This window comes from Psammomys obesus, unplaced genomic scaffold, assembly GCF_907164565.1.
Source record: "Psammomys obesus unplaced genomic scaffold, mPsaObe1.curated_primary_1811, whole genome shotgun sequence".
Taxonomy (NCBI): Eukaryota; Metazoa; Chordata; class Mammalia; order Rodentia; family Muridae; genus Psammomys; species Psammomys obesus.
The window spans coordinates 12,857,277-12,878,292 of NW_026589732.1; the positions used below are offsets into that span (position 1 = coordinate 12,857,277).

The 21,016-nt window shown below is 41.4% G+C and overlaps 2 protein-coding genes across 2 annotated transcripts in view; one reads left to right on the forward strand and one right to left on the reverse strand.

Moving 5' to 3' along the window:
* The window catches only part of Elp1 (elongator acetyltransferase complex subunit 1), a 60,717-nt gene extending 45,174 nt beyond the window's left edge, over positions 1–15,543 (reverse strand). The window contains exons 1-9 of the mRNA XM_055605373.1: positions 15,349–15,543; positions 12,991–13,194; positions 11,499–11,651; positions 8,919–9,000; positions 7,933–8,013; positions 5,063–5,148; positions 1,958–2,054; positions 1,621–1,711; positions 571–694 (exon numbers count right to left, since the gene is read on the reverse strand). Of these exons, the coding sequence (XP_055461348.1) occupies positions 571–694; positions 1,621–1,711; positions 1,958–2,054; positions 5,063–5,148; positions 7,933–8,013; positions 8,919–9,000; positions 11,499–11,651; positions 12,991–13,140 (864 nt within the window). The 5' untranslated portion in view covers positions 13,141–13,194; positions 15,349–15,543. The remainder of the gene's footprint in view (positions 1–570; positions 695–1,620; positions 1,712–1,957; positions 2,055–5,062; positions 5,149–7,932; positions 8,014–8,918; positions 9,001–11,498; positions 11,652–12,990; positions 13,195–15,348) is intronic.
* A 19-nt stretch (positions 15,544–15,562) lies between these two features.
* Positions 15,563–20,433, forward strand: Abitram (actin binding transcription modulator). Its single transcript, XM_055605377.1, has 5 exons — positions 15,563–15,919; positions 16,778–16,829; positions 17,306–17,435; positions 19,035–19,181; positions 19,270–20,433. The coding sequence occupies exons 1-5, from the start codon at positions 15,787–15,789 to the stop codon at positions 19,402–19,404; spliced, it is 597 nt and encodes a 198-aa protein (XP_055461352.1). The 5' UTR covers positions 15,563–15,786; the 3' UTR covers positions 19,405–20,433.
* Positions 20,434–21,016: the final 583 nt, after the last annotated feature.

A 21,016-nucleotide genomic window follows, 5' to 3' on the forward strand; every position in this document is an offset into this window, starting at 1 on the left:
TGTGAAACTATATTATAAAAAGGACTTAAAATATGCATTATGCTTTAAAGATTTAAATACAAATTTAACATAAAGCAATGCAACTTTTTTAGAAAAATTAAGTTTCACTATTTTATATAGTAATATAATAAGTACATTATCTTAATTTTACATATTATGTTAGTACTTAACATTACATTATCTTACTTTTACATATGACATTAGTACTTAATATTTATCAAAAATATGGCTCTACAAAGAAAACCTCTCTCACAAAACATAAAATTTAAACAAAAAAGATTGTCATATATAATTTTATATAATTTTACACAATTAAAAGATTTCAGAATATTAATGATATATAAGCTGCTTAATGTTTAAATATCGATCACCAGAAAAGTTAGTCATCAAAATAAACAGCAAGAACTAGCATGTCTATTTCCTTTCTCTGACTTTTCTTAGCAGAGAAAAAAAAATGCCCCTTCTGTTCTGAAAGTCAGAAGTGCCCTTTCTACATGGTAGCTTCTGTTGCTAACATCTAAAACACAAACTTCTGCAGCTAAGGAGAGCACCGGAAATTCAGACACCTACCTTAACTTCATCTTTGGAGAAGGGAAGCGTAAACTGTCCATGAAGAAGTCCATTTCTCTCAAAAAATACAACATCTTGCTGGTTGGGTTTATCTTGAGTAGATGCAATCAAACTGCCTGAGGGTCTTAGAGCAAAGCCAGAGTTAGAATAGTCAAAAGTTCATTCTGCTGGCGAAAGTGCAGAGATTTAAACAAGAGATTTTAATTTTTTTTTTCCCCAGCAGAAAAAAACTTAATTGAAATCTAGTAAGGGGTGTGTGTTTGGTGTGTGTGTTATTAGTTTGTGGTGTCAGCTCCAAGGAAGATTTCAGGCCACCACTTTTGTATTGGCAAGTAGTTCACCCCAGCATGTAAGAGGAAAAGGCGTCCCTCCCTAACTAGCATCAAGGCACCATTTGCAATCTTTCTGATTTCAACTTCAAATGAACTAATTCACACTTGTTTCATGCTTAGGTAGGTGCGCTAGCATTTCTCTACTGGAATCATCTTAGTCCACTTGTTTCACTTATATTTCTCTCCAACGTTTTAATTCAAATGCTTAAATAATACCCAGTCCTACTCTAATACTATCAGGAAACAAGATGTCTGCAACCTACCAACTGGCTTTGCACGTGATGCTGCTGCAAGGGGTGGTATTTATTCTGCCATTAATTATCTACATATAGCTTAATGACAGGCAAGTTGTGATCTGCACAAAGCACTGTACTGAGGTAGCACAGGGAAGGGGAGCCCAAGCATGGCAAGTAGGTTTCCCAGGCAGCAGACCACCTACTGTGGCAATCAGACAGAGGAAAGCAGCTTTTTACCCTACTCTCGCAAAAATCCCTTTGCGCCAGAGCCTTGAACACTAGGACTCCCTTCCAATAAACATATTCCTTTGGTTTCCCATGAGAGCCCAATCTACAATTATAACCTTTAAAAAAACCAGAGAGGCAACTAGTGCCAGGCCTTGGAACAAGAGAATCTGTGAAGAACCCAACAGATAGCTAAATCCAGAAGGAAAAGTTGAAAGGGAAAGCAGATAGAGGCCTAGGCTCATTCTCACACTCACTTCCAAGCCAGGGAGGGCCCCAGTCCTGGCACAGGTTCACTGGTTGACTGCAAAGCAAACTCTCGGTTCCACACTCGAATCTTCCGAGACCCTGCAAGGGAGGTGGAGTAAACATACGCACACTTCTCATGCACAACTTTCCAACACGTTCAAATCTGTATTTGATAGGTGAGGCTGGGCCAGCCTCAGAGTCATCTTCAAATTGCTAAGCCATTAAGATGTAAAGCAGCACATCCTTCCCCCCCCTGCGTAATTAATACTTTACTCAAAACAAAAGGAAGAAAAAGTTTCTAAATTTTAGTTTAGGTGAAATTTTAAGTGCAATTTATTTCCATACCTGTTTCTGGGCAAACAACACTCACAGCAAAAAACTGCCCATCCCCACGCCAGGTAATTTGTGGTCTGTGGTCATCCCAGGGCAAGGCAGACTCATGCTAAAGACAGAAACACCATTATTATTGGGGAACCAATGCTCCCCAGTCAAACAAGCCTTGGCCCACTAAATACTCATCTTTTATATGATGCTAAAGCTATCTAGAAAACCAGGTTCAGAGATTCTCCAGGTACCCTTCTAGAAATGCTCTTAGTCCTATAATCAATAATAACTTAAAAACAAACTAAACATAGCCTTCCTTCTTTGGGCTATGTTTATTTGAGCTACAAATACAGGTATTACCTACAATAAGCTAAGGAACCGGTTAGGATACTGTGGCAAGGAAATAAGCGTCTGTCTCAACATAAACATAGTCTTATTTCATAACAGGACACAGAGTGAAGAAACTGGGAGGAAAGCGGGTAGAGAAGAGCCAGCAGCACAAACAAAGCAGTTTTGCCCGGTGTAGTGTGGGCTTCAGTGCCACTTGCTTCTCAATCCAAAGCCATGAAGCAGCCAAGCCTACGGGTGGGAGACAGGTGAGCACCAGGTAGACTTCACATTTCTGTGGTTGCTCATTTGAAAATGCTGCTAGCTCTGCTCTGCCACATTTTTGGATCTGGCTAGACTATATCATATCTTATTAAGACACTGTTGTTTGGTATAAAACACATACCTCCTCTAGTGAAAGATTGTTGTGTAACAGTTTCCTCCCAGATGAAACATTACTTCCTACAGAAAAGCTCCCTCAGCAAGAAGGTAAAAACTCAATCTAGCTTCAGGAAGTCCCCGAAAATGACCAGATTCACTAAGCCCCAACCTCACGGAGTAAGCAATAAAAGCAGAGGACTCTCTCAGACAAGCTTAAGCTACAAAGAAGACTCAGACCAGACCAGCTGCCTGGGAAAAGTAGAAAGCAGCTGGGCTTCCTGGAAGAGAATTAGAGCCGAATCACTTGGATTAGACACTCTCCAACCTGTTGAGCTGCCTATGGGCTATCCAGTATGCTCGTTTCCCAGCCTTTGTAAGCTGTCCGTCATGCATGCTGGGGTGGGCCTTGGTAAGGCAGCCGTCTCTGAGTCATTTCAGCTACTCTAAGTAACCCCTCCCAACATGTGCTGTGTCTTCCTACAAAAAGTTTTGTCATACAACAAAGGTTGAATAAAGAAATGTTTGAATAATAAAATAAGGAATGAACCTGTGAATAATCAAAGATGGGGCTCAAGAGATGGCTCAGGGGTTAAGAGCATGCGCTACTCTTCTAAGAGACCTAAGTTTGATACCCAGCACCCCTGCTGAATGGCTCAAAACCATCTATAACTTCATTTCCAAAGGACCCAACACCTCCGGTTTCTGTAGGCTCCTGAACTTGCATGAACATGCCTACACTCACACATACAGACAATATATTAAAAATTAAAAGCTTTAAAAAATTATCAAGGACAGAAAAATACAAAGAACAAACAGGATATTCACCTATCCTAGAGGAATAGCTTCTAAAAACTACCTAAGATTATACTTGCTGTTACTCAACCAAAATCTTGATACAATCTTTAGTCCTTCTTTACACCCACATCTGAGCTCTGTCTTACAGCTGTTCCTTCAAAAGGCTTCCAGTGTCAAGACACTACATACCATACACTTTGTACCCCCTACTCTCTCGGATCCACAGTGCTCATAAGAGATTCCCACAGCCGTTCCCGTTCCCCTCAGTCCACAGAATTCAAGGACCACAGCACAACAATGAACATAAACCAGAGTCTGTTGCTATGGAAACCCCTAAAAGTTCTTTACGTCAAATGGAGTAAAAGCAAAGGTGGCACCACTGGGCTACAAGAATGCCTACCCTCACCACTTCTCTGACTCTTCTCCTATCATTCTGTCCTTCCTCAAAGTCATCAAGAAAAAACAATGACCTTAGGGTCTTTAGCACTAGTGGTTCCCTCTGGCTAGAACACTCTTCCTTCCACCTCTGCCTTCTGAATTTAGCTATTTCCTGGGCTCTTCACAGATTCCCTCATTCCAAGGCCCAACGCTGGTTGCACAGATCCATAATCAAACAGCATCTTCTCTGCATGGCTATCCCCAGCTTCCCCACCTGCTGTTATCTGGCGCTCCTTATTCTGTTCTATTTTCCCACACAATAATTTTCACTCCCTGAATGTTACATATTACTGTCTTAGTTAGGGCTATGATGAAATATCATGACCAAAGCAACATGGGGAGGAAAGGGTTTATTTGCCTTGTACTTGCAGATCACTTTTTATCATTGAAGGAAGTCAGAAGTCCTCAAACATAGCCAGTACTTGAAAGCAGGAGCTGATGCACAGGCTACGAAGGAGTACTGCTTACTGGCTTGCTCAGCCTGCCAGAACCCAGCACAAGTCCAGGGATGGCACCACCCACAATGTGCTGGGCCCTCTCCTGTCAACCAATAATTTAAAAAATACCCTACATGCCTGCCTACAGCCCAATCTTACTGAGGCATTTTCTCAATTGAGGTGTCCTCCTCTCAGACATCTTTAGCTTGTGTCAAACTGAAATAAAACTATCCAACACAATTATATCCGACTTAATGTCTGCGCTCTCCCACAGACTGCATATGTCATTTACTGCAAGTAGGGGTTTGGTTTCTATCATGCAGACTATGCCTCACACAGACTGCAGCATATGTAAATCCTTAATAAACATGTTTTAATTAGTAAGAGAATTCATTCAAGAAAGCAAGAACATGAAACAACCTCACTGAGACCATGAGTACTGCTTCTGAGTAAGCAATGGGTTTTTTATATCTGTTTCCTGAAAGCTATAATCTTTCAGCTTAAGACAAGGCCTTTAGTAAAAACTAAAATAATGAGAAAAAACTATAGTAGACTACTGGACAGTAAGTAGGATTAGAGACAGTCCATCAAAAAAAAAAAAAAAAAAAAAAAGAAAGCTATCTCTCTAGGTGACTCATTTCCTGAGGGCATTATCAGCTACCACTTTATTACAATAAAAGAGATATTAACTGGCCTCTAACAAGCCATGTAGTGCAAAAGAACTGAAGACCTATCAAATCTACCTTACCGTTTGCACCGGAAAGGCTGCTGGCCTGCCTTCTGAGCCGCGGAACTGCGTCTCCTTACTGCCCCATCCAACAGTGACAAACTTGCCTACAGTTTTTCAGAACAAGAAGACAAGCAATAAGCAGATGAAAGCAAAGCAGTTTCATTCAGTCTTCATGAAGATACTCACTGACAACTCAGTAAGCTGAGCATCAGTCACTATGTTAAAAACTGAGCTTCCAGATGATGTGCAGAAATTATTCTGGCAGGTGAAATGCTCTCAGCTTGAAAAGAATGACACAAGTCAGAAATCTGACAAATGATTACTCAGAACACACTATGAAGAATTCATTAAATCTGTCCACAAATAACAAATTAAGTCAAGACAATAGCTAGGAAGGAAATCCTCATTTTTAGCTTTAATTAAGGTTTCTTTTGGTGGGGAAAGGGGTTCTATGTCATCAAGTCCTCATGTAGACTCAGCTGAGACTCACGTGACAATGCCCAAAATCAGAACACAGGCTTCCTGTGCTCTAGGCTGCCTTCCCTAAGCTATGCTACTTCTCTTACACAAAATACAGAGGCAGAGATCCAAAACCAGCACAGACTTTTTGCTCCCAGAGGCAAGATGTGACATTCATCCACAAGAGGCAACAGAAAGATGTTCCTGACACCCTCAGACAGAGCCAGGACCAAGACTTCCCTCCTGCCACTAATTCTGCAGCAGACCACCTATCATGATTCAATAATATGGCTCAGCACAGCCATTTCCAGTTTGTTTGCATGGGCATGTCCATGTGAAATAGGAGCTCAAAGGATAGCCTGCCACAGCACATAAAGAGCAGTGACTACTGCCATACACACCTTTGAGCTTCTCATGAGGTAGAGGACCAGCGTGAAACAAGAAAGCTCTCCCAGCAGGCTCAGACAGTGAGTGATGAGCTCACAGCAGGGATCTGCACACTGTAGCCTAGGTCTGTATTCACAAAAAACATGTAAGGCACAAACTCATCCTCTTTCCTTTAATCTACTACCCTGGCTTAAAAAACAAACAAACAAAAAACTTCTGGGAAAAAGCCAAGCTCAGATCACTTTTCTCATTTAAACTTGGCTGTGCTGATTACTCTGTAAGTGTCCTTAACTCTGGAAGCTCCAGAATCCCACCTGGACCCTAGACTCTTACAGTCCTATCTGTATCTGCTCCCCGAATGTGGTCACTTGCTCCAAGATTGGAGAGATTCTCTATACACAACTGACTCCCAGTCAGTGCATCATGCCCTGCATGTATGTGCTTCACATGGCAAACCCTGAAAGCCATGAAATACATGCATGGAAGAATTCACCATTTATCACCTACATACAAACAGATCCCCATCTCCCTTCTCTGTTACTGGTATCCTTATTCTCATCATCCCAACTTCTGGGTGGAGTCATGGTAAACTCTTCTCTTCTTCTAGCACACAGCCAAAGCCTATTTATATTTCAGATTTTAAGCTGGTATTTTCATGTTAAACGTGAGTAAGAGGGAAACCACAAATGTATATTCCAAGTTTCTCAGATAATTGTAAAATAAAATGTACTCATATGCTTAATGAGTACCAGACTCTTTCTAAATTCATTTTCTTTTCAAGGCCCACACACACCTACAGAAACCTACAACTTCATCAACCTGTCTGTAATCTTTTCTATACACACACATACACACACACACCACTAGAGCACCCTTACTAGAAACAAACTAATTGACCACCCATATAAACCTCATCATAAAATCTTGCACTCCTGCCCTGGCACCTAGCACGCTGAATTATGCCCAGGATGTCTCTATGGAACAACTGGCTTGGTCTATCCCCTACCTGTCTATCAATTACAGTCTCACGTCAGCTGAAACTCAGCTCTAGTCAGCTTCTAGAAGTCTTCACTATCCTGGTCTTCACTGTCCCGTGAACCCTTCTGTTCCCTTATGGCTGCCCTAATCAAGTCATTACTGACTCTGTGACATACTCCTTACAGAAAAAACCAACAACATAACTGTGTTCCTAGCAGCCACCCCTTGGTTTGTTTCAGAATATGTAATCAGAATGCAGTTCTAGTATTTTTTATTTTGGTTTGGTTTTTGGTTTTGTTTTGTTTTGTTTTGTTTTTGAGACATGGTCTCTCTATGTAGCCCTGGGTGTCCTGAAACTCACTCTGTAGAGTAGGCTGGCCTCAAACTCAATAGATCCACCTGCCTCTGCCTCTCAAGAGCTGGAATTAAAGGCGTGCATCACCACCCCCGGCTCTGAAAGTATTATCTGAAGACACCGAAAGCAGCAGCATCCAAATGCTATCCCCGAGCTGGCAAAGTGAAAAGAAGAAATGAAGTTGGAGCCTAGCAACAGTTCATATACAGCCCCTCACAGTCCCTCTTCAATTGAGTAAGGTGCTCAGTGACTTCCAGTAGCCAGAGCTCCTATGGTCAACATGCATCTCCATTCTCTGTCCCATGAATACACTGTCTCAATGGCCAGATCTCCGCAAGAAGGCCATCTGACAGCCAGAGGAAAAATGAAGATGCTGATCTAGGTGGTAAGAAGAAAACACTGCCATCTACCTGCCCCCACCGCTTTCTTGTGGCCCACTAAACTGTACTCCAAATATGCTCTCCCTATCATAGCTTGAATAATTCTTTTTCTATATTCCAGTATCAATCTTTCCTGGGCATGACACCCAGGAGACTTTAAGTACAGGTTTCTATTCCCCAGAATACCGAGAAAGCCACCTCTGAGATGTGAAGAGAGATTAGCAATATGCCTGTTAAGAACTAGAATGGACTGAAGTTCTTTGGCTTATGACAAGTATTCTGAATAAGGAAATGAGCAAACCTGTAGAATGTTTCAAAACAATACTTACCTTCACCAAAGTCATCCTGGTGGATCTGCTGCTCTGTGATTACTTCAAAGTCCCTTGTCATCATAATCAGGGTCTGTTGCACTTAGGGGAACAAATCAAAAATGGTTTTTGTTCATGTAACAACTCAGTCATTCCAAGTGTCTAGGGCACCAGAAGCTACTGAGTTTGAACAAGGAGTTATAACTGGAACAGGTAGACAGAATGCATACACATAAGCTCTGGGTCAGCCAGTCATCAGATGCTTATTCTTAGCTAAAAACTGCTGTTTTTTCCCAAGATACTTCCACAGACACAAACTGAACTCATATGGAATAAGGAATCTCAAGGGAAAAGAAAACCAGGCATACAAAAACAAACAAACAAACAAAAACACTGTTAAGAATCAGTTTACTAGATAGGCAAGATGGCTCAACTTGCCTCCAGGCCTGAATCTGCATGATGAACTGCAAGTTGTCCTGTGAGCGCCACCTCCAAACCCACTGCCTTGGAGTTACTATAGAGATCCCTAATTAGTAAAATGATTCTAAATGCAAGCAAAGTCAACAGACTCATGCAGAGTCTAGGATGGTTCTGTGAAGGTGTCTCAATGGATAGAAATAGGTCCATGAAAGAGAGTAATCAGGAGGAAAATCTGTGGGCCTTAAGGGCTTAAAAGAGGTTTAAACCCAACTGTAACACACACACACACACGCCCAAAGGAAAATCAAAGCTGTTCACAGCAACTCCTGCTTTTAGAGTAAAGCAAGCACTACTGACACTGATTGCTGAACTCAACAGACTCCTCAGCTCTCCAACCCTGTTCCTCGCTCCCAAAAACCACAAAGCTACACAAACTCAGTATGCTAAAGGAGAGAGGCACGACTTAGAAATCTATTACCTTGACATTATAATCTGCTATCATTGTTCCAAGACATCTGAAACTTGAAAAGTCTTCATGACATTTTATAAGTTTTACAAAGTCAGTTAGGCACTGGTGAAAAGCTTACCTGTGGCAAGAAGCACCAGTTCCTGATCAGGACTCCAGCTCATAACAGAGATACCACTGGCCACACTCCCAACACATTCCAGCTGCATCACAGAAAACCGAAAATGGATGTTTAGAACACTGTTGTCTTAATGAAGATTTACTATGGACTCAACCAAAACAAACAAAATGTAAACACACAAAAGTGCACAGATCCACTAGAGATGCCTTCAGGACAGTTATTGAGATACTAGACACAAACTTAAGCATGTGGGTAGAAGGACATAAAACAATGACTCTATGAAATGCTTAGTTACTATAAAGGTCCCTGGGAAATAAAGTGAATCTAAGAGCAAGCAAAGGCTTAAGGTGCCTAGGGGAGTTCAGGTCTCAAAGCACAGCAGTAGAACCAGGAGAATGAGAACCATCAGGGGACCAGTGTGGAAATTTCAAGGCTTAAGGCTTAAGAGGAGGTTAAAATTCAATTGCAACGACAGCCTCAAGAACACACAAACACAGGCATGAAGGACAAAGAGGAAAGAGAATTCAGGGAACAGCAACTAGTCTTATCAGGGAGTAGAGAACATGGATTCTGTCTTGTGACAGTGAGAAGCCACAAAGGAGAGGGACCTCAAAGAAGATAAAATGGACTGGGGCTGGCTCAGGAATCAGGAAACAACTTGGAAGGAAAATTACAACTTTTAAGTGTAAGAAATACCAGTTAACTTATGCATGATAAACTTTGACCATGAATTCACACCATAAATGAAGAGTAAACTTTATTTATTTAATTTAATGCATTCAAAGAAATGCATTAAATATTATGGCTCAAACTCTACCTGGTAACTCTGATTCTACATTAAGATCATCAGCCTCAAGTACTGCTGCTACTGCTTCTTCTGCCTCTTATTTTCTTTAAGATTTATTTCTTTATTTATTTTATGTAGCCTAGTGCTCTATCTGCATGTATATCTGCCTGCCAAAAGATCCCTGTATAGATGGTTGTGAGCCACCATGTTGTTTCTGGGAATTGAATTATGGACATCTGGAAGAGCAGACAGTGCTCTTAACTGCTGAGCCATCTCTCCAGCCCTCAAGCACTTCTTTTAAACATGAGAAACAAGCTACTTAACAATACCATGGTGAGGAGTAAATAAAAATTTGCACTAAACACAATAAAAGGCCATGGCATAATATAAGCATTATCCCACTACTAGTAATGCTGTAACTCCTGTGACACAACCAGTGCCAAAGAGATCAAATTAATGGGCTAATCAAACACTTTTTGTTATTGCTACTGCTCTTTTGAGTCAGGGCTGGCCTGTAGCCAAGCTACCCTTAAAATATTATGATAATCCACCTGCCTTGGTTTTCTAAGTGCCGGGACTGTAGGCATGAGACACCATGCCCAGCTTGAAAGAAGTACTTTAAAAGGATCAATAAGTTATAAAACTAAGAAGTAAGAATAGAAGCTCAGTGGGCAAAAGTGCTTGCTGCATGAGCCTGACAACCTGAGTTCAAGCTCCAATACCTGCATGGTACACATGGTACACGGAAAGAACTGACTCCCATAAGCTTACCTTGCCCTCCATACCTACCGTGGCACTGCTACTCTCACAAACTCACATTAGACACATTAATGGTGATGATATGATGAGAAGGAGGAGGATGTTATAATAAGTTTTAAAGAGAAGGGGCTGGAAAGATGTCTCAGAGGGTGAGACTACTGGCTGCTTTTCCAGAGGACCCAGGTTCAATTCCCAGCATCAATATAACAGTTCAAAATCATCTGTAACTCCTGTTCCAAGGGATCTGATGACCTCTTCTGGTCTCTGCAAGGAAGGCTTACACATGCAAGGAAAGTACTCATACATTAAAAAAAAAAAAAAAAAAAAAAAAAAAGATTAGGAAAAAAGATAAGAAAGAAGGCAGTCAACAGGCTGAGGAAGGAGATCTATGAGAGTCTGAGGCCAGCCAGGAATATATAGTAAGACCCTGTCAAAAAGAAAAAGGAGGAAAAGGGACAAAGAAAAAAAAAATGGAAGGAAGGAAGGCAGGCAATCCAGAAAATGGGTCTTATTCTAGAGTAAAGAAGCAACAGGCTGCAGCCTATCTCCCCTCAAGTCTCACAATATGCTTCCAGTAAATTACTATACAATATAATTAGTAGTAATATACTATAGCAGGCAACAGTGTATGTATTAAGACAATTCATGTATTATGTATTAATCATGAATTTGTATGAATCATGTATTATGTATTAATTATGAATTATGTATTAATCAGAATTCATAACAGAAAACATAACCCAATTAAAGCACTCAGAGTTCCTTAACTGATTACTTTAGATAGAAGATAGCACATAAGTATGGTAAGTTTTTATTTAATTTTTAAGTTCTAATTTGAAATGTAATGTCCCAATTTTCATGTCTGATTAATAAATGCAGTAGACTAAACTTTTTTAAACTGCTGAAATATAGCTAAAACCATTTAATTCACCAATGTCAAAACACCTTGGCTATAAATTAGAAGACCTCAACACAAAACAAATGGTTCCGCTGAGGATACCTGACACTTATTCCACACTGATCTATACACCTACCTGGTGTGTGCTGAGATTGCAGAGTATGACATCCCCAGAGGCAGTGGCCACACACACAGATTCCTGATCCAGTAAGTCCTGAATACCCACAATGCAGCCACTTCCATCTTCTGGAAGAAAACCTTCTGCCACCAAAGGAATTTCATTCTTCACCTTTCACAAACATACATGAAGCAAATCAGTGTTTACATTCAAGAGCCTTCTAATTTCCATAAATATAATGTTTCTAATACTTCATTTTATATATGAGCTTTATTTATTTTTATTTTATGTGTATGGGTGTTTTGCCTGTATATAGTTAAATGGACAATATATGTGCCTAGTGCCTTCGGAGGCTAATTGAGAGTGTGGGATTCCCTGGAACTGGAGATATTGATGGTTGTAAGCTGCCATTTGGGTGCTGGGAACCAAACTGGGGTCCTTTTTAAGAGTAGCCAGTGCTCTTAATCACTGAACATCTCTCAAGCCCTTAATGATTCTTTTATAACATAAAAAGCTTTCCAAGTATTTTCCCTAGATTAAAATCCAAACTTTCATTTTAGAAATATTATAACAACATTGTCTTCAACAAGAATACTTAACGCAACACTTCTGCAAAACAGACACAAAACAAAGTATGGTCTGTTTAAAAATATCCAATAAAGGGGCTAAAGAGATAGCTCAGAGGTTAAGAGCACTGGCTGCTCTTCCAGAGGTCATGAGTTTAATTCCCAGCAACCACATGGTGGCTCACAACCATCTATAATAAAATCTGGTGGCCTCTTCCGGCGTGCAGGTGTACATGCAAACACAACATTATATACATAATAAATAATAAATCTTAAAACAAAACATTCTCTGCTTTAAAAAATATCCAATGAAAGTATGAAGTTAATGACTATGCCCTTTAGTCACATTTTTTTTTCAATGGGGAGATCAAATTCAAGGCTTCTACCACTGGGCTATATGCCCAGCACACTAACTGCAGTTTCCTAAGCATTCTACAATGTTGGCAAAGACAATAAATCACCTAAATAAAAAGCATGAGTAGCAACAAATAATCAAGGGAACATATCAGAATCAACTTAAAAATTTCAAAAATATCCATGGTCAGTACTAACACTAAAGTCTAGAAATTTAGCCAGTTTGGGTTAAAAGCCCATACATGCTCAAAAGACTCTACAGGTCTGGGGTAGGAGGTTTCAAATCACAGCACCATAAAATAAATAAACTATAAAAGCTCCATGGACAAGATTCGTGCTAATTCACAGTAGTCAACGTAAACTGTGAGGTATCTACATAAAATATATGGTCAGAGCCTTGTCAACTTAGCTTACCAAATAAGTGGAGTTGAAAGTTGGCTACTATTTAAATTATATCTAGTAAGCCATCTACATAAGGCAAGAGAATAGCTATTTAGGAATATGGATGTAAAGGGGGACTAACAGGGAGAGGGAAGTTTGAAGGAAACAAGTACAGGGCCAATCCAGGAGTGACTTCAGCAGTGACTTACTTCTCTTTTCACAGGATCTGCTTCTATCAGTCCACATTCTGAGGCAATCAGCACTGTCCCCTGTTGAGCTCGGAGAGAGAAACACTGAGGTTTCCCTGGTGCTTTAATATCCCTAAATTCCAGTGTCTGAAGCAACTTCAGATTTCTCATGATAAAGCAATTTCCAAAGGAAAAAACAAATTGCCCTTGATGAAAGATTAACGCCTAAAAGAGAAAGAACTAACTTAACAGTGGGCACACTCACATTAAGCACAATTCAGAGGGTAAAGAACTGGTTATTAAAATAATAGGGGGTACTATTTATCTGAACAAACCAGAATATGGAGGATAACACTCAACTTCCTAAAATTTCTAGCTTTACAAAGTGCTAAACTAAAGAATACACTACACCAGGTTAAATCTGGAGACATAGTCACGATAATCACAGCATAGCATATGCTATTACTGTGCCATGATCCAATCACGATGCCCCATATCTCACTCCATAAATTTGGAGTCTATTTATCAAAATCTGTGCTGCCTGGCATCCATAAAATTCAGGATACGAATGAAAGAAAGTAATAGCAAATTAAGAGGACTCATTTATTCCACTATCTGTCTATAATGTGACTACAGTCCCAGCAATGGGCCTTTATCTTTACAAGGACCCTGGGTACCACTCTCTGGTACTGCCAGGGCTAGCCTCATCACTGCCTCCCCAGGGGCAGGAGCATTAATCAGGCAGACTGATCTTCAGACACAAAAATCCAGCCCCAAGCATCATCCCGAGTTTCTGAGCATCTAAAGTCTAAGTCCTAGTAGTACAGGGCCTTTCTACCAGGTGTTGGGTGTTGATGATGTCAACACCTGCCTTAGGTGTTGCTCCCTACCACAGGAGGTGCTTCTTCTAGCTTGCCTTTTAATACTTCAGTGTTCCTTTCACTTTTTCTTCCTTCAAGGGCTGTTTAACTAATTCTTTATGATAAATCCTGCTGAAATATTGTGTGGCCCCTACTTTTCTGACTGATAAACAAAGCAAAACAATTTGAGTTTAAAAAAAAGAAAAGAAATCACTGATTTTGGGTCTGCAAAGATGGCTCATAGGTTAATGAGCATTGGCTGTTCTCCCAGAGGACCTGAGTTCAATTCTCATCACCTACATACCAGCCAACAACCATCTATAACTCCAGTTCCAGGAGATTCTGGCCTCCATGGCCACTTCATGCACATGGTACAAGGTAAGCTCATTAATCTCCCTAATTCCCCAAACCTTACAGCATGAAAACTGACTTCTCTGAATTGTCATACCCATAATCCTCACTCATTTAACTTTCTGGAGGAACACAACCCTGTAATTTCCTCAATGCTTTCAAGGTTAGGAAAAGGTTAGGAAAAAAAAATGCTTCTAGGATCGCAATCTGCTAATATTACTCTACTGGCACCTCCAACTCCAACTCCCTTGGCTCCAGGAATTCAACTTTTCTCCATCCACATACATGCTAAAGATCCTTTCATACAACTTTGACCATATCCTAATATTCTGACCGTTGCTCCATTCTCTCTCCTTGTTCTTCTAGCCACTTTCTGGCTACGTAACTCACTAAAAGAAAGATTAGATAAACCTACATACCTAGTTGTAACTGAACAAGTGCAAATTGAACATTAAACTCATTATCTCATGATAAGCTGACCCTTACAAACACATGCAATGTAACCTGAAAAACAAAGAACCTGCTACTCTCTTAACAAATAATAGTTCACCTAGTTTGGGACTTACTGTTGTCTCTCTGTTTCCACAAGCTAAAACTTGTCTATGCCTCTTCTTCGCTCACTTACACATCGAGGTAGTCACTGGTTGTATATCGCGGCTCTCAATACACAAACGAATCCTTTACACAATACCTAAGATCCATTAGGTGACTTACATCAAAACTTGTCAAATGTTAGGCCCCGAAGACAAAAGACTACACAGTCGCTGCTATCACAGAAATCACGGCTTAGGCACACCAGCTAGGGAAACATGGGATACACTACTCAACAGAAAAGTTTCCTTTGCGAGAAAAGACTCGCAGCACAGACAGAAGCTCTATTACCTATCACCTTCCACCGCGGGCTAACCAATTCGCTGACAGAGATTCTATCTACTCGCTGCAAGAAATCCCGCAGCTGGGCCCAGACCCTTATTCGTGGCACCTGGGTCCCGCAGAGCCCCAGGACGGCCGCAGGGGACAAGTTTGCAGAAAACATCAAGGAGAGAGGTGGCCCACGCCGCCTTGCCGGCGCGCACAAAGGCGCGTGGGTCTCCCCTGCAGCAGGATAGTCCTGGACATAGGACCAGGCCGCACGCGGCGGCGCGGACTGGGTCCGGCGAACTCTCACCTGCGACGCCCTCACGGGACCGCGCCGTCGCCTCAGTCAGCGGCTCAGAGACCCCACAGCGCACTAGGTTTGGAAGGAAACGGTCACTGCACGCGGGAGACAGAGACTGGCACCACAGGTGGAGGAAACCAGCCAGCTAGCGCAAGCAAGGCGGCGCAGACGTGGCGTCAACAGCTCGGCGCGCTGGCCTGACGTCACCTTGAAGGTGTGGTCGAACGAGCCTCTTCAATAGCTCCCGAAGCTTAACCCGATAGTGTTAGACGCCATGGGGCTTTGCCGTCTCCTGTCGGTCAGTCCTTTGGCTCCCAGGTGTATTTGTCCCACAGCTGGACGTTGGCCCCAGTGCACAGGTGACTGGCGCGGGGACGGGGAGGACCCGCGGGGCCAGGGAGCGGCGCGCGTGCGTACAATGCTACCACGCGCCGGAAGTCCGTCCCTATGGCCTGGACCCGCATGATGGAAGAACTACAGTCCCCCGAAGCCGGGCAGGCGGCGCCAGAAGTAGTCAAGGCTACCGAGCCCGCGGCGCCCTCCCTTGTGGATCGATACTTCACTCGCTGGTATAAAGCGGGTAAGTGCGGAATGACGGTGAGCTCTGCTCAGCTGCACAGGCGGGTTGCCGCGGGAACTCTGGCGACGCGACAGAAGCAACCCATGCTCTCTGCCCTGGGCTTCCAAGTCCCGGGAATGCTGGTTTGCACTGGTTGAAGAACTGAAATAGGCGCAGCGCAATGTGTGGGTTTACAGGAAAGGTCGGGAACTAAACTAAGGAACTCCGCATTGGTCTGCCTGTGCTTAAACACACTGCCAAGTGTTTGTGTGCCTGGAGGCATCAATCCTACAACGAGGCGCGAAGAAACCTTAGGCATGGAGAGAACATTAAGAGATTTTAAGAAAGCAGTATCTATGTTAAGAAATCTAGCATACTGTCCACTTGCCGTTTCGAAATCGGCTTCCCTGGTATTCTGTTTTGTATGCCCAGAAAATATCAACGTCACCTTTGGGGGATTCTCCTCTGTTCTCTACTTAAGCCTTTCTGGTGGACGCACACATGTTATTTAGGATAGCAAACCTCCTTGTTCTCCTCAGGACTGAATTCTCCCAAAATGTAATGTTCACATAACATAAAGACAGCCCACAAAACAACAACGTAATGTAAGCAATGTGGTGCTTATCATAGTGTTTCTCGAACAGAAATATTGTGTGTACTCATTCCAAAAGTGACAAGATGGAGGAGTTAATGACTTTACCTGCATAAACGGTTCTGTCAGGATTAGGCCACTTAAACACTTGAGAGCCTTTATTGACTTGGAGCAGTGATCAGCATGAGTCCCAGCTTCACCGTGAGCTATCTCCATGAACCAAAGAAGGTAATCACATGGGAATAGGAAATATCCGTTCAACAACTAGCAACTCATTTATTCCCTAGATGTTAGAGGAAAACCCTGTGAGGACCACTGCGTACTTCAGCACTCCAACCGGTAAGCCAATCAGAGATTTTAAATTATCAGCACTTTCCTTCAGGTAGTTGGCCTGACGTAGTGGTAGGTTGGGTGTGAGTAGTCATGAGCTTGTCTTCTACTGAGTTGAAATGGTGTTGCAGGGGTGTGGTGGCCAGTCATTTACGCGTAGCCAGCCTGCACCAGCCGCTGAACTGCCAGAACCTGTGGAATGGCCCCTTGTGTCATCTCCTGTGTAGTCTTGCCATGCTTCTCTGCTGCCCCCGGGGTGACTAGTGCTACCCTTCCCCTTCCTGGGGCAGAGTTCCAATCCTGTTTTCTCCTCTTCTTTTATGCTCCCCATCCTGCACTTAGGCTCCAATGGTAGCCAAGAGAAGGAGATGAGAATTGGGCTAAATGAAAGTCAGTTTGGATAGTTATTTCTCAATAGAAATAGAAAGAAATCTCCAGCCATCAGGCAACATAGGTTTGACTTTTTTTTTTTTTCCTCCTTATAGAATATGTGTCATCACACTGGCAGGATCTCATCCTGTTCTTCAAAGTGGCAAAACTATTAAAAGTATTTCTTATCAGATCAGTACCAACTGTAGCAGACTTCAGAACAAAGTATCTGGAAAATTTAAGCGGGTATGTTCCTGTGATTCTGTGATTTTTTTTTTTCCCTTTCTATTGAGATTTTCTATATTCATGCTACGATGGATCCAGTCAGCTATAAGAAGACTTTTTCTGGCAGTTCAGTTTGAGTTTTCAGTAATAAAAACAAAACAAAACAAACACGTCCTCCCCACCCCCAAAAAGGAAGTATAGCATCTATCAATAGGTTCTGTAATCCCATTCTTCTTATCCCCAAAGGGTTGAAATGGAAGATGGGCCTTTGCCTGTAACCCGAGCTCTTGGGTAGCTGAGATAGCACAATTGCAAGTGTGAGACCATCTGGGGCTATATAGTGTGCACACCAGGCGACAGAACTTTCAAAAATAACAACAGTCTTGTTCCAACTTAATGTGTTCACGACGGGAAAATAGTTTTTTTTAAAGAGTGTGGTATAGCTGGGTAGTAGTAGTGGTGGTGCATGCCCTTGGGAGTCAGAGGCAGGTGGATCTCTGAGTTTAAGGCCACACAGAGAAACCCTGTCTTTAAAAACCTGAAAAGGAAAAAAAGACGGCAGAGCATGAAACATCCTCTCACTCAATTCACCAGACCACCCTTGATTTACCCATCTCCCAGAATATCTGAAACAATGACTATACCTGCTGTCCATAAGTGTATTAAAATGTGGTACTAATAACAGGCATGCATTTTGGTGAGTTTTGTAGGTTTATTTAAATAAACATGTTTGTTTTCAATTTATATATATATATATATACACATATATATACATATATACATATATATGTATAAGACATGTGCAGGAACCTGCAGAGAGGTAGGCAGAACTTGTCAAATCCCCTAGAAACTGAATTTACAGGTAGTTGGGAGCTACCATGTGGGACCGGGAACTAAACCTGGGTGGTCCTCTTCAAGAGCAGGGTAACAATCTTACCCTGTGAGCTGTCTCCCCATCTCACTAGTTTTGTCTTTTAATTAGAAAAATACTCCTTCTTCAGAAAGTTTCAGTGGTTGACCCTCTAAAGAAGTTCCTTCACCTATCAATTTCTAATATAAAAGATAGGGATCTTTTAGAGATTTTTAGGCTTTGTTTTTTTTGGTTTTTTTTTTTTTGAAACAGGGTTTTACTGTGTAGCTCTGGTTAGTCTGGCCTTTGATGTATACACCAAGCTAGCCTCAAACTGAGACTCACCTGACTATGTCTTCTGGGCACAGAGATTAAAAGTGTACACCACCACACTCAGCAGAAGATAGGAATATTAATGAAACTAACTTTGTAGGATATTGCTGCCTTGTATCATATTGAGTTTTATAATATTGCTTTCAGTGAATTTTTCTATAGGTTGAAATCTTTATACCTGGCCATATATATGTTTCTTATTTGCAATTGAAAAAAAAATACATTTTTATCCTGTAACTAAACTACCCATTATTATAAGATGGTACCTAGCACATAGTAGGTTATTGTGTTAAAGTACATGAGAGGTTTTATATACTTAAATCACTTTTCTGTAAAAAACCAATTCCAAGACTAGATTCTGTTTTAATGGTAAGGGCCACCTATCAGGAAAATGGAAATACACAATTAATTTGCTTTTTTCTTCTCATTATACACAGGGGGCCCAGTTTCTAACAGAGCTTTCACCTCTGTGTAAGATTTACTGCTCCGATGGAGAAGAATATACCATATCTAGCTGTGTTAGAGGTCGATTGATGGAAGTTAATGAAAATATTCTTCATCAGCCATCTCTTCTTCAAGAAAAGGTAAAAAAGAGGTAGGAAAGGCATAATCCTGTTCACATACCTTTTAGAAATCAGATGACAGTACTAAATGTTCTGTTTTCTTCCCCAGCCATCCACTGAAGGCTACATTGCAGTAGTATTACCCAAATTTGAAGAAAGTAAAAGCGTAACAGAAGGGTTACTAACACAGCAACAGTATGAAGAGGTTGTGGTAAAACGCAATAATGCCACAACAACTACATAATGAGCTTTGAGATGGAGAGATGGCACAGGATCCTCACCCTTCCTGGCCTAAACTGTCAGCTGCACTGAAGAGAGCCAGTATGTATGAGCATTCCTCATAACCAGGCACAGGAAAAACCTCGTCCTTCACCTAACCTATTGCCCCCCTTTGTCTTAACATCACAAGCCTTGGTCCCCATTTGTATTCAGCCTCTCAGTTCTGCCTTGCGTAGGTACTTGCTTTGTGTGTTAGGAAGTGTAATTGTGGGTGTTCGCTTGCATATGTACAGCAGAACACACCTTAGTGCTCTTGTACCTTTTGACAAGGACAGTTTCTCATGGCTTGGAACTTTGCCAGATGGCTCATGAACTTCCAGGGATGGATCTGTCTTCTCTGCTTCCTATCTTGCAAGGCTGGTATTTGAAGGGTACACCACTGTACCCAGTTTTTATATAAGCCTGGAAACCCAAACTCAGGTCTTTGTGCTTTCAAGGTATATTAGTTACTTTTCAGTTGCTGTGGTAAAATACCATTACCAAAAGCAACATCAAAGAGTTTATTTGGGTCTTTACTTCCAGAGGAATTGCTTCTTTCCCTCCGGGTTGCTGGGAAGAGGCGGGAATGTGGAGTCTGCCTTCGACTCTACATAGAAAAGGTTTGAAACATACAAGGGCAAATGGGAGAACCACCATGCTTCAGTGTTAAGCTGGCTCTACAAATGCATGGTAGTGACTCCATCTTGCACACTTTTAGTGACAGCTAATTTGAGGTATCTTAGAGCAGAACAAGATTTTTACATTATCTAAGCTAGAAAAAAAATAGCAATGAAGTTGTGGTTTTAGATTAGGCACAGACACTGAAGACTATAAATGAAGGCTTCAAACCATGAAGTCGTGTTAAGGTTGTAACATGTAATGACTGCCATTGCCCTGTTTTTAATGAGACAATAGAAGTGCAGCCAGGCAGAGTTTACTGAGAGGAGCTCCCTATAACTAGGATGGGATCAAAACTGAGTTTCTCTTAAATAAAATAGTTTTACGTACATGAAAACCTGTTTTGTAAGTTCTTCTGTCCTTTTATGCTGTTGATGTCTTGTTACCCTATTTCCTTAACTCCCTTGGCAACTTTGTTCCATTTCCAGATGTGTAAAGGTATTTTGTAAATATTCTTAGGTTAAAAAAAAAAAAGACTAAATATGTTTAGTTCGTAAGACAAACTTCTTATAATCCGAGTGCCAGCATGACAATCCCTTAATTATACCATCAGTCTTGACAAATCTGTGACTTGTTATCTACAGGGAACATGCTGGGCTGAAAATTAGGCTCACAGCAGCAGATCCTCACTTTGAGCAGCAGAAAGGATTCTCAGATTCTCAAGCTCAAAGTTCATACCTGTTTCACAGGTTGTGTCTTTCTCCACTAGTTTTATTGCAAGTTAAGAGAATGTTTCACAAACTATCACTATGCTAGAAGTACTTTAAAATACAGACACATAAAGTAGTACAGGTTGCACAGGCACTTTTTAATTTTATCACTGATCAGTATGTGTCTCCTCAAATTTTGTTAATGGATCAAAATTAAGCCAGTCAGTATGAATTCAGTTATCGAATATACAGTTTTTATTGAAGTGTACA